This window comes from Falco cherrug, chromosome 1 (assembly GCF_023634085.1).
Source record: "Falco cherrug isolate bFalChe1 chromosome 1, bFalChe1.pri, whole genome shotgun sequence".
Classification (NCBI taxonomy): Eukaryota; Metazoa; Chordata; class Aves; order Falconiformes; family Falconidae; genus Falco; species Falco cherrug.
The window spans coordinates 58491533-58508116 of NC_073697.1; the positions used below are offsets into that span (position 1 = coordinate 58491533).

Genomic DNA, 16584 nt, shown 5'->3' on the forward strand with positions numbered 1-16584 from the left:
TCCATTTTTCCATCTCCAGCACTGACCAGGTCCAGATCCACAGCTTTATTAATGCAGCCTGAAGGCAAAATCTATTGGATTCAGAGGAAAGATTTCCCTGTTAATTTCAGGAGGAGTAAGCCACATCAGTGGCAATTATATATTCTTTTACTATTTTCAAAACAAAAAATAGAACGGAATATTTTGAATACCCACAAAATAGTTGAAGTATGTTGCATTAATCTAAGTTAATACAAGAATAGCCTGAAATTGAAAGAATTATAATAAGGATATCCTCAATTTGGCATGTAAAGGCATATATACTCTTATCACCATGACATTTGTCTTTTCGCCGCTGTGCTCCACGGGAGCCACTTTAGTGCTGTCAGTGGTGTCATTTAGTTGAGTCCCAGCCCTTCCCAGAGCCAGGTCACTTGCTGCCCTTTATTGCAGTAACAGCAGATAGTTTATTGGTGAAAAAACCAACCTGGATCATTACCTCAGGGTCCTATAGGCCAGCAGGCGTGGGAAGAAGGACAAATGGTCTGGGGTGTGGACGGGAGCAAGGGGGTCCTAATGAGTCTAGGGAGAGGTAGGAATTAAGAGCTCTGGGTTTTATTGCCCACGAGTCACTGGGCTGTTGCATTACTCCAGTCGAGGACTTAAGCTGGATGAATACTTGTAAAGGGCTTTGGGGTCCTTGCAAAAGAGCATGCTCATGTATTTCCAGAGGTAACCCCAAGGGTCCTAAGGAGAGGGTGAAAGACTCACATTTCCCCAAACCGCTTTCGAAGAGCACAGGCTTCCTGCCCTTTTTGTAGACTTGCTCCCTTTCTTGTTCCAAAGGGCATACCAGCCTTTAGAAAAAAAAAAAAAAAAAAAGGCGGCAGCTAATTAAGCAAATAGTGACTACCTATTATGCCAGAATCTGTAAAATGTGGGTTTATATTTTATGTACACAGTAAACCAAAACCTTTTGCTCCTTTATATGTTGCTATAGAGATGCATACAAAAAATCTTCATAGGAGAGATTTTAGGCAATTTAAATGCAAGTGATTTATGTGAAAGCCATCATAAAATAATTAAAGAATAGACAGAATTTTCAATTTAACTGTTAGCTTCTGTTTGCTGTGATACTGGAGACTGGAAATTTACTGCTGTAGGGACAAGATACATACTGATGAGAGACTCGGGCAGTGAAGAGTTATCGGGCTGCGGAGCCTTTTATAAAAAGAAAGGTAGAATGAGAATATTTTTGAGTATTTTTTTCTAAGGTTTAGCACATGCTTGTTCTAAATTCTCTTTGCTCCCAACACCAAAGAGAGCCCTCTGTGAAACAGACCCTTGATCAAACAGCTTAGAAGTTGTTTTTACTCAAGCTCCTTGTGTAAAAGTTGTTCTCATACAAGTCCTGAGACTACAGCCAGGTCCTAAAAGGGAGGAGAAAAAAAGAAATTACTGACCTCCAAACCCTGCTGTTTCATGATGAGCCACACTCCTGGGGTGATATTTCTTCCAGAAACCCAGCTCTTTTTTGTCTTTTCAGAATCAAGTTGTCTGGAAATTGTCCTGGAATGCAAGGGCAAAACAGTCAGAGTGCTTATAACTTCAAGAAATTCATCATGGGCTGCCAAGGTCCCGTATCTCTACAATACGTTTTCAAGTATAGTAACATGCACCTAGATATGAGTATTCTATATGTACTTCCAATTAACGGACACCTAGTTACTGGCTGTCCTAGCCAGTTTTCCAGCACAACAGGATAAAAGCTGCTCACATTGACATTGGTTAATGCCCCAAAGCACATTGAATTGTAGCATGCGAAAGGCAGGATTTCTTTCCCATCTGTTCATGTGTATCAAATACTGCATGAATGTAGATGATGATAATTCATGCCAGTTGGGGTTATTTGGATGTGGTGTTCTGTTTTGAGCTCATCTTTCATCAGACCATGTTCACCAGTGCTTGGGGCCATTTCATCCACTGGCAGTTAGGATCTTTTGAGGCATGGGGGGATTGCTTTGGCTTGTTATTAAATTCCTGTAAGGGAGGATGGCAGGTAGGATTTGGGAGGAGGAAAAGCAGTGGTTTTGCATGGAAGTAGGAAAATACAGTTCCAGTGCGGATGAGATCAGTGTTTGAAGGTATCTGTTGCCAAGGAAATATACGGTATTAGAGAAATAAGATCACAGTTTTCTCCTACCACTGCTTCTCTATTTTGATGAATATCTGTGTTACAGTCCAGAGGAAACAGCAACTGGAGGAGAAGCTGCTATTGCCAAACAATTGGGCACACATGGTATTAAGAATAACCTTCTTAAAAAAGGGATAGTAGGATGACGCTTCATGCTCTCATTCGCATTACAGAATGCTCTGGAATACAAGGATGCCCACGCCCTGAGGTGCATGCCTGAGGCAGTCATCCATCACTTGTCCCATCACTTTCTCAAGTAGGCTTCAAACCTGAGAGACGGAATATTCTTTCTGTGTGAAACTGTGCGTTAACTGAGAAGCAGGTAAAACTGGATGATGATTTAACTGTTCAGAAAAAAACCTTGTCACTTCCAATCTCCTGTGTTATACACTTGCGTTGGTTTTCTAATCCACTGTATCACCCATCAGGAGATTAGGCACGAGCTATCCAGCCTTCCCCACTTGTAAATGGATTTGAACCATATGGCTTGTAAACCCCGCAGCGGTCCTAATGTGAGTTTAGTTGGGGCCCATGTGCTGCTTCTAAAAACCAAGTATTACTAATGTTTTTACATCAAACTTGTAAAAGTTGAAACTGGTTTTGGGTCTGGATCTGACCTTTCCCAGAGTCTGGGAATGCTGAGATGATTATTAAAAGACTGTGAAGCCAAGGAGTAACAGCAGCGCTTGGTAGTCGTCCACAAAGAAAAGCATTAAGAAGCAGAAAACTTTTTTGTGTCGTATAACTTATATGGCCAAAAACCAAGAGACAGTGGCTCGCTGGTGTAATGCCCTGGCTATTCTTATTTGTTCTGTGAAGCATCTCTCTGTGACAGCCACGCAGTCATACAGGTTTGCTTAATTTGTTCAAAGGAATTGAAAATGTTAGGTAGAGTCCCCTCCTGGTTGTGTTTGTGAAACAGAAGTAAATTATTGTGCTGTGGTTGGACAGCATTATAAAATTAACATTCAGCCAAATGCATATTTTCTTCTACAGAAGATCTTATCAGCTTTTGGAAGAGAATAGCTGCCTTTTCTTTGCTCAGTTCCCAGTAGAAAGGGTTTGATAAGAATGGCACATTGAAAGTGAAAGGCACCTCTTTAAACCACCAGTCCATTGCAGTAACAGCTGAGGATGGTTCACTGCTGTGTATTTGCTAGTGTTTGTTCCATCCTCCAAACGTGGGTTTTTTGGAAACCTGATCCTTATGAGCTCCAAACACCCATGTGGGCGAGGAATCGCCCTTTATAAAAGGAACACAGCATTTCTTACTCCTTTTCATGAATATTAACCATTTCCTTCTCTGAACATTACAATGATTTGGCTGACTTCTTTGCTTTGCAGATGGGAAAAATAAGGTTAAAATGAAGAGTACAAAACCCAAGAAAGAAATAATTTAAAGACAGAGTTCTAAAAAAAATCCCCATATTGTTTGTCTTTTTAATATTTAACTTCATAAAAACATTGAGGGTTTGGGGTTTTTTTGTTGATGATCTTGTAGTCATCCTAAAATCCTTCCAAGGGCCCAAGATATAATAAGTAATACTGTAAGTAACACAATAATATCTTATTATCTAAGACATAAATGGAAAATTATTATGGGTGATAAAATATTTTTTAGGAGGGAAATGAGCTAAGCAAACATAAAAGAATGAGGCGGTACACAGTGCATAACCCATTAGCCTAATTCATATCTGTAAGAAAAGCATCAATTAACTAAGTTTAGAGAGAAAATTTCTTTCCCTTGGAAACTTGCCTTTTTTTTTTTTTTTCTTTGTAAGGAAATTACCTTGTTTAACCGGTCATTTATTTCAAAGCCGTCTGCAATAGGGTTTTCTCTCTTTCCTTTGAAATCTCCAGATACAGTCATAGTGAGAGACAGCGAGCTGAAAGAAACTGCAACTCCCTTGTCAGATCACCTGTTAGTCACCCTGGACCTCATCTTTGCCCGCTGACTTTGATTGGGGTAATGATGGGGTGTGTTGCTTGGAAATAAAATTCAATAATACTGACCTTTTGGGACAAACTCAGAATACATTTGTATCACTGAATTCCTGCCACCTCTGGACAGTTGTTTGATCTCTTTTTTTCTTGTCAAATAACCATCATATAGTCTTACTGTCTGCAAATCTCCCCTGTTGAAGGGAGCACTGCAGTTATTAAAAGACTGCCTGAAAAGGAAAAAAAGTATACTGTTATAACCTAATTATTGCGCATATGAGAGTAACTGAGGTTGCAGCTTCTACTCCTCTGACCTAAGCTTCATAGCTCTCTGAGATAGGTAGGTAGATGTTGGTATACCCATTTTCTGCATGGGAAATAGAGGGAGAGAGGTTGCATTATCTGCCCCCCTGTAATATAGTGAGTTCTTGACAGGGATGAGATTGGAAATCACAGACTCTCATGCTCCCAGACCTTGCTGCTTTCCTGAGCATCCTCTCCTGAAGGATGAGTCCTGTGAATGTGCCCTATAATACTGGATATTAAATAGTCATACGGTTCACTGGAGCTGGTGGGCTGGTATTGCAGTCCTTCAGACAGAGAAAGGCTAAGCACTCTTCCATTCAATGAGAGCCAGAATGGTAGAAGATACTGTCCAAAACTACAGGAGTAATAGGAAAAACAAAGAAGCCTACACATCATGGCTTATAAGGAAAAAACCAACCCTACCCAACCAATAAAAAGGGGCGAGAATGTCACTTGAAATTATGCCAGGGAACATGCATCTTGGTTTTTTTTTCATTAAGAAATGGTTACATGAACTCAGGTTTATCAGAGTGTCAAGATAAAAAAATGGTTTACCTGGGAGATAGGCTCATTTTCATATTACAGGAATTTTGAGTAAAATACCCTTGGATAAATAAAGCTCAGTTGGCTATAGGGCATGGTGAATGGAGAGGTTTGTTTTCAGCTCAGTACCTGGAGGCAGGGATTGACTGCACAGGAGCGGGAGCAAGAGGGTCAGTGTGTTAAGGAAACATTCTCTGGGTACATTTCTTCTACAAGTATCATGAAAACTAAATGGACCTACTAAACGCCGGGGGTTTATTCACTGCCGTTACCGCAGCGAATGCTGGCTGTGCATGGTCTGTATTCTGCAGTACTGCTTACTTTATGATAAACTGATTGTCCTTCCTCATCCTCTGCAACTGTGCTTGGGAACAATAAATGAGTGTGGATGCGTAACACTGCTATAAAGCAAAGCTTTTAGATTTCATGCACCACCTTCTCTAAGCCATGGTAAAAATACAGTTTAGTATAAATATTGAACAGTACTCTGAAGCATGTTATTGCAAAATTGTGGTTAGTTTAAAGTTGGTTGAAGCCACATTGCAGCATAGTGATGCCGTATGCCAGAAATACACCCCCTTATATGCCGACAGCAGAATTAGCAGCCTGTGCTTAAGCATTTAAAAATATTGCAGGTGTAAAGGTTAGGGGGGAGAATTCTGCTTACCTTTTGTGGGCTTTTTGTCCTCAAGGCCATCTTCTGAGGGGCAACTGAGTGCCATTCTGGTGTCTTAGTCAACACTGGTTTTGTCCTGAACTACTCGTCTTGCAGAATTAAACTGGTTAAAACTTCAATGACCTTACCTCAGAATACTTTTGTTCATCTGAAAATGTAACTAGAAATATCCAGAATGAAGAAAGAGAAATAAACCAAATAAATAAATGACATTCTTGCTTTACCTAATATTTTCTGCTAGTGTATAATAATTAACAATTACTAGGGGGCAAAAGAAAGTTAATCCATTCTTTAGAAAGTGAAGAGCTGTTTATGACTAACTTCCCAAGTAACCTCAGCTGCCCCAGTACATTCCAGGCAAGACAAGCTGTTTCAGAGATAGCAAGGGATCGGGTTATATTGGAGTGATGTGCTACAAGATCTGCGCTTTGAACTGCATCCAGAAATGAATAGGTCATCAAGGTAGTGCCGAGGAGCTGAGGAAAATGTTCCTACAAGGTAAACTGGTCTAGCTGAGGGATGGCCAGATTCAGCACAAGTTACAGTTCTCTAAAATACGTTGGTGTTTTGGTACACATTACCCAATTTCTACAATTTTCACCAAATCAGGTGTTGGAAAGTTATTAACTTATTTGGTAAAATATTTTGAAGATTAAAAATGTTTTCTAAATGCCAGTGAGAATTATATGATTAGTGACTAAATAAAGTATAAAATTTCGTTTGTTCTCTGGAACTGTGTTTTCGGATAGCAGAGATAATCCTACTTGCAGTTTCTTCCCCAGTGCTTATTGTTCCACACATAGCCACGTCTTACAGCTGCACAGAAACCATAGTCTGCACACCAAACGTTTTACGTGGATGTAAGAAACTCTATTCCAATTTCTCCTGCTACTAATCCCACCATAAAACTGCAAATCTGTCTGGAGCGTCTTTACAGCTACACCAAGGTGATTGGCGGTAGAATTTGTTCTCTGTCAGGCAGTCTCTTGGTTGATGCCCAAGCATTTGAGATGTCTAATTTGCAATGTTGGGTGACATCTGTATCTTCTGCTTCAACACCTTTGCTGTTCTGGAACATTTGAATATTTTTCCTCATATGTGTGTGAAAGGAAAGCCAAAGAGTAATGTTTCATTGTGGCTTATTCCAAATTTCTTTCCAGTATCAACCTCTTTATTTTACCCTAAGAGTGATTTGGCAAAAAATGTCTATCAGTCTCCACCTCTTCAACTTGATCCTGGTAGGTCTCCCCATGTGTCCTGGGCCAACCTGCAAACTCCAGGTTGTTGCCACCTCTGCCGTTTCTGTATTCGTGGTGAGGTGAAATGCAGTGTTAGCACCAAGCAAAGGGTTTGTGGCTGGTTAAACTGATACAGGCGAGAAGCATGTTCACTTTGATAATGGTCACTCTTTACACTGGTGAATGCCACCAATGCTTCCTTCAAAGCAAGCCCATCCTTCACACCTGAACCCTAAAATTGAGCTCAGAGTAGTAGAGACCTGCTGTGACAAAGAGGATTGAGAGTGCCTCCCCCCAGCCGTATAAGAATATGGGGAAGGGAACCATAGAGAAAAAAAAACAGGGAAAAGTTGTTATAGTTCAGAAATGTCTTGGATTGATTCATTAAAGGAATTGTCTTAGATTCACACCACACGAGCAAACTGAAACAGGAGAGTACATATGGTTGTTTATCTTTTTTCTAGATCTGCTGATTATTTTCCTATGTAAAGCAAAGTGATTCTGTATTGGAAATACAAAACTTGTGCATCATATGTTCCTGGAAAGATGAGCTCGGGCAAAATGCGTATCAAAGCTGCATAGATGTGGAGTAGAGAAAGCTATCACTGGTCTGGTGTGCCCTGAGAGAAAGGATCCAGGGAGATCCAGGTCTTCAGAGGGCTGCTGGCCCCCACAGCCTGTGACACAGAAGTCTCCCAGAGACAGCAAGGACACGTGGCTACAGCCTCCTTGGACTGAGGAAAGCTTGAAACACTTCAGTCACAGTAGAGCAGCCAAATGAGTCACACAGTGAGGGTGAGTGAACTTTAACAAGGCGATGGAGAAATCATCTACTATGTGATATAAAATTACTAAGTGAAGCGGAACATTTTTCAGAACAGATAATTGAAACATTCTGTTATCATATATACATATATTTCTATGTCTTCAAAATGATTGTCCTGTTTTTCTCCTTCAGATATTTTTACTTGATTTTTAAATTGCACACAGACATTGAAGGAAATCACCATCTCCAGAAACGTGGTCTTCCATGTCATGTATTTAGCCGTGTCTAATAACTGATGTTTCAAGTCTGGTGAGTGTATTTAAATGAGGAATCTTACATTTTTCTCATAGTGTACCTGAGTTTTCAATTCAAGATGAAATTATATTTTTATCATTTTTCTGTTTATCTGGTACAGAGAACACAACCCAAGGTAATGTAAAATGATTACTCTAGCTCATACCAAAATCTAAGGAACAGAGACATAGGTAAACACCATACAGCTTCTGGGAAAGCGTATTTCTGAAGTGACAGCGATTCTAGTAGAGCCCACAGTGACTGCGAATTCTGCTCTTGGAAATCTTTGATTGGTTTCTTAATGTGTACACTATAAATTTTATTTCTTTAAAATGTTTTTAAAGTATGTATATGTGATTTATTTATTTCAGTCATCTCCTGTGTTTTACGTTTCTGTCTCTGTTCTGCAGTTAAAAGTTTATGTTCTAATAACCCAGAAGTAAATTTGAAGGTGCTTCAAGGTTTTAATTTGAAAGGAAATTTGTACTGTAGGATGTAAAGTGTTTTTCAACCCAGTCCTCTGATAGTCTGATGTGCCACGAATCTTACAGCGTGTTAGCTACAAATTTAACATGCAGTTCGACAGCTATGTTTGATTTTGGTTCTCTGAATGATTCTGAGGAAATAACAAGAATCCATTCAGACAAAAGCAAGAAACACCAGTCTTTTATTTATGTAACGTTTGAGAAAGTGAATTGTGTTTGCTGATTAATAACCAGGAAAATGAGCAGACTACAGGAACCTTTCAATTCTCTGGCAGAATTTTAGACCTCATTAGCAAAACCCTTTCCCACTCTGGTAGTCCCAAGCAAAATCCCAGGCTATAGGGCTTGGAATTCCTAGTCCCTGATGCAAAAGGTTTTTGCTGCTTTTTTTTCCCCTTCAGTTTTAGCTGTCCTCAGTAACATCAGCAAGGTCATGATGTCCTTTAACTAGGTACAGCTCAGTCACACAATTGTACGTGTAATCCACCAAACCCACTCAGGAACTGCACGCAAAATTGGTTCCCTTAAGACACTTCAGAGGCAGTTAGCCCAGGTGGTGAAATATTCTCTGATGTCACTTGAAATGCGATGACTCCATTAAATGAAATAAGAAGTGAGCATCAGCAGTCTTGCCATCTGTAACAATACAGATACCTGACATCCACAAGCATGTTGCGTAACAACCAACGTCAATGTTCAGCCTTAGTCTGACTCCAGCTGAATTCAAAGCAAGTTGAGTGGAAGCAAGATCAGCTAGGGAGTTTATTTTATGTAAAATATAAACATGTTAACAGGAGAAAATACTGTTTTCTTATGTTACAACCTTAATAACCAACATTAAATTTATCTTACAGTTCTGCAGGTAGTGCAGGTTTTAATTACATGTACATGATTAAAAAGAGCAGATACTCAACTGTACACATACACCATGTATTGTACACTTCACTAGAAATTCAGTATTTTTGTGTGTCTCCAATTGGTGTGCCTAATAATTTTACTATGTCTTACTCCATTTAAAAAACTAGCACAAAATATTTAAGTGGTTTTATTATGATTGCATCATTTTGACAAGGTAGAGAGGGACTATATATTTACAAACAGATATACATATTCAAAGCCTCCAAAAAGCCAGCCCTTTCCGTATTTCTTCCTATTTTCTTTCTTCTTCCCTGTACCTTACGCTCATATTCATACAGCTTATGGTGACTTTACTCCTACAAAGTCACGGGTAAGTTATGGAGCTTGTGTTAAGTCTTTAACAAAAGCCACTGAAGCTAGAAAATTGTCTCCAGGAAAAGTCCGTAACACGGCTGCCCTGATGTTGCTCTTGCTGTTAGAATGAGAGTTGAGAGAGGGCTAGGAAACAATTCAGTATGTGAACACAGTCTGTCTTGGAACAACTGCAAATATGAACACCATGGCAAATACAAAGCTGATGTTTAAGCACAGCCTCTTTAAGGAATGTATACCTACTAATGAGGTTTTGGGGAGTGGGGAGAGAGGGGTTGCTAATATTCATTAATTATCTACTGTGGCAAGCAAGATGTTTTGGTGAACTGCAAGGTATCTTCACAAAGGGTTTGCTCCTGCTACTTTGGAACCGCTAGGAGAAGGGTTTGGATTAACTAGGGGATGGAGTACCAACTCCAGCTGGGTACAAGCTGAGGGTTAGGAAGCTGTATGCTAATCCAGCTCCTCCTACGGACCTATCGCGCCATCACTGAGAAGTCACTCTTTAATATTCTTACATATAGTGAAGTTGTCACCTGCAACAGCCTTCATCAGAAGCATTAGGCTGTTAAATCGACCACTGTGAATGGCACACACAATTTATTTTATGTTGTACAATAGTCCCAGTTTTGATAGCCAAATGAAGCAGAATTATTAAAGAATTATAGCAACTCAGAGACCATGAATAAAGGGAGTTATGTGCGGTTTCATATTAAATCATTCAGGCAAAGTCAGCAAGCAAACCTCCTGGGGGGTAAAGAATCATTAGTGTGTAAAAAGGTGTGGGCTTAGCCCAGATGGTCCCATTAGGTGGGCACATACCTCCTGACAGGTGTTATTTGACCTTGTATGCAAAAGGCATGTGTTAATCTGAGTAAGTCTTGTGGACAGGTTCAAGCAATCTCTTTGAAGTAATGCATGTTAACTGGAAAGAAATTAAAAGGCTGTCTACCAAGGCTTCCCAAGATCTATTTAAATGTTATGTGCCATGTTAAATTGAGAAGAAATACCTCAGCAGCAGAACTGATGCAACAGGAAAAAGCCCTGGTCTTTTCATTGATCAACAAGAATATGATGTCTAGAAACCTAAGAATAACCCTTGCATTAGCACAGAAAGTCTGTGACTTTCTGATATGGACACCACAGATGCTGGCCTCTAAGAAACATCCAGTGTCTTTGACAGATGGTGTGGCATTTTTACACCAGCACTTATCCTACCTCATTATCTCCTCCCTTTGTATGAGCCCAAGTGGAGAGAAGGAAGAAGAAAAAAAGATTGCTCTCCTTGCTAGCACTCACACAAGAATAAACGCAGCTCTTAAGTATATTTATACTTGAGACTGTACAGAACACAGATAAAATGGCAAAGAGAGCAATACCTGTATCATCAGCTGATTGACCGCTGTGTTTGGTAAAAGAGAATTGTCCTGTGAGAAGTGGAGCTTTTCTAAATTACAGTCGTTGGTAACTGTGCTACAGATTAAGGTATTACAGTAATTCACAGACGGGTTAGCAGGTACAGTGCAAAAAGGCTGCGAAACGTGCACTGTGAGTGCAACTTGTTAGGTACATACTGCTATATGTAGCAGAAATGTGGAAAATACCGCATCCTTGTTATGTACCAACAAATATGTATGGACAAATTTGGGCTTCCCAAATTTACAACCCAACTAGGACTACAAGCCTAAAAATGGAAATTGGGTTGTAACCAGAGATGTTGGATCACAAGCAAACAGCTGCAAAAGCAAAAAGACAACGACAAAATGTTAAGCTGATTGGAATTTCACAAGATTGATGTTGTTGCTTAAAGTGCTTGGGTTGATTACATTTAAAAAAAAAATCAAAGTACATTAAAATTAAACCAGAAAACTAATAATATTAACTACGTAAGTTATTATACAAATACAAAAAAAAGATAAATCAAAGAAAAATAAATTAAAACAAACACTGATAAAAGGTAGTAGTAAAGTACAGGTACATAGCCAAAAACTTCTGAACATTTCTAGTACACATTTAGCTGTAAGACACTGCTCACACTCGTAGCCACAAGCAGCAAAAAAGAGACAAACCAAGAAGGGGCTGCTGCTGAGAGGCATAAAATCACTGGCAGCTGCAAGTAGTCGGCTCAGGTCCCCAGTACCTGATGCTGTAACAGATGGGTGAATGAAATGTAATGTCTGAAGATAAAAGACAGGTTGTAGTAGCATTTTAAGGACTCGCCATTTAACATGAATTTCAGTTTCAGCTTAGGTCTTTAATATCTTTATTAAATCTGATATGAAGGAAATACCTACCGCCTTATTTTCTTTACTGCAACTGCTAAAGGAACAAGACTTTTAAGATGTAATCTACTGTTCTGAGGTAACTGTAAATTATTAAAATAAAACTGATAGGAGCAATTTTGGGACAGTTTCAACAAGGTGCTCTGCTTCACTGGTATGGACTCCATCACTTCCCTCTTCTGCCTCCCTCTGCTATGCCCCAAAAATAGAAATTACATAAAATCCTGACAGCCTGTTCTGTGAAACATAAAAGTTTTGGTCTGAGCTCATCCTCTAAGGTAACTGATTCATCAGCACTGCAGTGCTTCATTGGGTTCAGTGGAAAAAACAGCACAGGACAAAAACATTCTTTTTTTCCAAGTAAGAACACAGTAATAAGATTTATAAATGGACAAGACATCTCAGCAACAGCGTGTGAAACAAGTAGAAAACTTCAGATGTCATTAGGCCTAATAGACTCAGAACTTCTCATTTTCGGGAAGCACGGAGTACTATTAGACATCTGTGCTACAATTTTGTTTTCTATCTGCTGGCTGAAAAGCTTTTATTGTCCTAGATATTTTTCCATTGATTCCTAAGGGACTGGAAATCTATACATAAGCATGACAGAAAAGGGATTACATTTTATTTATTCAACCAAAATACTTTACATGATTGTTTCTGTGAGGATCCCAATCCTGCGTGAATGTGCTTAATTTGACACAGAAGATAAGTTCTGCTGCCTAGGCTGGCACTATTCATACAGCCGTAATGGACAGCTTTTGCTGGACTGAAGTCAAGACATTCAGCACACTGTAAACTGGATATAATTTATAGAATTGTGACTGTATTTTTTTTTTTTATCAAAAGAAAATGCTCCTTAGTTTAGCTGGTGTTAGCATAAAGTCAATATTCCACAATTTTTCAGTTGATGTCAGACCACTGATGTTGGACTGGTGTGATACCAGTGCTGTGAACTTTTCATGGGCTAGCATGAATTTAAAATGCTTTTTCATACTTTATGACAAGGCTTATTCTAGTAATTTTACTCTCAAAAACATACTGCATTATCTCTATATTTTACAACCTAAAGCTGTCTTGCAGCAGGGGAAAACCAGAGATTATTACCCTGTACTTTAGCCTTTAAATATTCATATTAGTAGTATTAAAAATATCAATTTTCAGATAAGTCAATTAAAATATGGAAAACATTTCCTAAAATTGAACTGATTTTAAAATCATTTTTATGAAAAATTACTTTTCATATAAACATGAGCCCTAAACATTCAAATGATACCTTAAGAATATCTCTTTTGTTGTTTGTTTTAAAATTGAAGAATGCCCTAAGAATGTTCGACAGTAAACTGTGATTTAGAGACTTTTGGACCAGCACTGACTAACGCTGATCCAGAAAGTGCCTTCATTCATAGGGAAAACTTATCCATTTTAAAAAGCAAGTGATTATTATATTTTTATATGGAAATTCCACATGTTTATAAAGAAATCCAGTAAAGAGGGATTTGCAGGCTCAGCTTTTCAGTGGAAAAGCTCCTGAGTCTCAGTGAGAGTTGAAGTCTCTGGTAAGATGTCTGTCTTCTGTGTTAGAGACAGAACATTTCATTCTAATGTCAATAAAAGAACTAGAGCTGCATCACAATAATGCTTGTCTTGTGCCTGCATAACAGCCTTCATTCATGTGAGTGATCTCTGTAGACCACTACTTGTTCCCCAAACTAAGTACGCTAAGGTTACATTCTAAGTCTGTTTTCTTGTATCAGTATAACAACGTGATAAATCACAAATAATGTTAGATGAAAAGTCCACTTCTGTTTCTCATTCAGTGTAAAGTGCTACATTTCCTTAGTTTTCAAAATGGCCATTGACAAATCCAACTGAACTTCAACTGACGTTACAGTAGAAACTAGTACTTCATCTTCACCGTTATTTAACAAAAGATATTTCACATTCACAGTAGATTACAATGAAAAAAGTTATTATTTTTCCTACAGAAGACTACAATATAAGATTTAGCTACACTTCAAAAGCCATTTTTTAAAATGGATTGTTGGCCCTAAGGTGGCAGGCAGGCTTCTGAAAGAAAAGAAGGACCAAAAGCAACATTGTCTTATAATTAATTAACGAGAGTGAAGGAATATAACAGGTAGAAATCAATGTTGTGAGACGAAAACATTTCCTTGTAAATACTAGAACCAACTGTCAGGCCCCCTGAAGACAAGAGTGTTTTTGCTGTTGACTTCATTGGAATAGGAATTTGGCTACTAAGGTAAAAGAATTGTATAATGGAGTGAAAGTTCAAACCAAGCAAAGTGGTTACCCAGTGTTACCACTCTCTCAGCCTGCTGTCGATCCCTTTTCATGCCCTACTGATACTTTCTTCTACATTCATTCTTTGCCAAATTCCAGTACGTGAGTTCAGCAATTTTATTAGCTAGTCCATGACTGGTGCCAGCCAAATTTACCCAGTAAAATCACAAATTAATCCTTTTGCACTAAGTGTTTGGATGTTTTTAAAATCAGACACTCCAGAGCCCTATCTGTTTTTGTGGTGACACAAATGCTGCCAAACATGGCCAAAATGTTAGAGATGATATGACAGCATGTGTAAACCAATAGTTGTTATGCATTATGTTATGTTGCTAAGAAATCAACTCTGTCTTCAGAAATTAAAATGGGATCTACAGATACTCAGAAAACTGCAGGATCGAGCTGTGTCATATATTGCATGAACACCACACTTAAATGGACTGTGTAATTTAAGTTCTGATGGATGTTATATATACATAAGCAGTGCTGCAAACTCTGCAACCTCAGTTAAGCAAACAACCTATGACATAATTTTAACAGAAAGATAAGTTCAGTCTCCATAAATGTAATTTATCTTTGTGTTATGTGTCATCCCACTCCTTTTATTCCAGTGCTCTGTAAGGTCTGAAATCTCACCTCATCTGTACTATCTCATGATAAACAAACTGACTGGACACACAGAATTACTTAGATCCACTGTAATTTAAATCCCTCTATGTGCATTTTAGGCCTAGGGTTATGCACTGGAAGTTTTTAACAACCCAAAGCTTAAATGATTTTGGAAGAATATCTTTTCTGCAGCAGAGAGTAACATGTAAAAAAATCCCCTATACAATCATAATTCCAACCATCATGAAACAGATTATTTTCCTTACACTTAAAATGGGTAAGTATATGTCAGGATGTATTTAAAGGAATGCATTGTAAACCAACATGCCCCAAAGCCATTTAGAAAGTTTTAAACAATTTTGCCTTAAATGCAATGAACACTTCCATATAAAATACTACTCTAGCTGGATTGGGTTTAACAGTTGACATCCAAATCTTATTATCTGTAAATGTTAGTCCATATAAATTCCACTAAAATCTGACTGCAATTAATTCTTCAGACTTAAAAACTACAAACAACCCCCCTCCCCAAAACAATGCTCCGCATGTCAAAAATGGACAGTTATAGGCAATATCACATAGACCCTTTAATAGGAGACAGAGTGTATTATCGTTCAACCATACAAGATGTGGTCTGTGTAAAAGTCAGTTAAGGGGGGCCATCACCTTCTTTTGCGTGTAGCATCATTGTGTGCAATTGTCACAGTGTGCCAAGTCACTCTCTTGATTGATAGAACAAAATATATCCAGACTCTGAATTTTTTGATATATCAGAGGTCAGACCATAGAATTCTTCGATAGCTTGAGCATCTATTTTCTGCAAAATAAATAAAAAAATTTAATGGGCAGCTAGGTAAAATAAATACCAAACACAATCTACATGACTGTATAAACACAAAAGACAAACCGAGTTATTTGTTTCACGGTAGCAATTTTCAAATTCTGCTTGCAATTTAAGCAGGGAAAGGGTAATGCTCAGGGGCTAAGCCCCATTGGTCTCAGTCATGGAAGTCAATAGGAATGCCTGCCTCAGTGAATCTAACGGATTAGGCTTTTTCCAATAACAGAGAGACTCTTTGGAATGCAGTAGTGAACACTGTTAAAACACATAAATGTGACCGTGTGACCCCGTATTTCTGAAATTTCCAGAAACCGTCTTCAAGACACGTCCCATTCAATGTCCCAGTGCTTACTTTGCCCACTGGATTTACCCTGGGAAATCAGACTTAAGACCTCAGTTTTGTCAAGGTGCCACAACAGCGTAAAGGGTTGGCTTAGCAAAGAATTGCAGAATGCTTAGACAGAAACTGTAACAGCTGTGGGTCAGATCCTGCTTTAAGTTATATTCAGATAAACCCAGATCCATTCCAGAATCCAGATTTTCTTGTAACTTCCCAATTGTTCGAATATTAAAATTGTACAGCAGGGCTAGCTATACGCAGTCCAATTTTTCCAAGTGATACTGCCAAGGATTGCAAAATAGTTCCCGGATATTTCAGGTTCTAATGAATTAAGTTGATTTTATTAGACATAGAAAACATTCCAAATTAAACCCTTGAAGTCTGATATTAAAAACGTTTGATGTTGCTCTGAAATAAAACAACTCCCTCTGACATTGACAGAGTAAGAACTGCAGGATTAATAGGGGTTTTTGCAGTCTTATTTCCTAACAGAGTTGAGATACATGTCACATTACAACCAAACTGTGGCTTTGCAGACTAGTAATCTATACCAGAT

The 16584-nt window shown here is 38.5% G+C and overlaps 1 protein-coding gene across 4 annotated transcripts in view; it reads right to left on the bottom strand.

Moving 5' to 3' along the window:
* Positions 1 to 11486: 11486 nt before the first annotated feature.
* The window catches only part of USP46 (ubiquitin specific peptidase 46), a 39682-nt gene continuing 34584 nt past the window's right edge, over positions 11487 to 16584 (bottom strand). For all 4 annotated transcript variants that reach the window (XM_055723966.1, XM_055723885.1, XM_027797311.2 and 1 more), the window contains one exon: positions 11487 to 15664. In XM_055723966.1, coding sequence (XP_055579941.1) covers positions 15563 to 15664 — 102 coding nt within the window. In that variant the 3' untranslated portion in view covers positions 11487 to 15562. The remainder of the gene's footprint in view (positions 15665 to 16584) is intronic.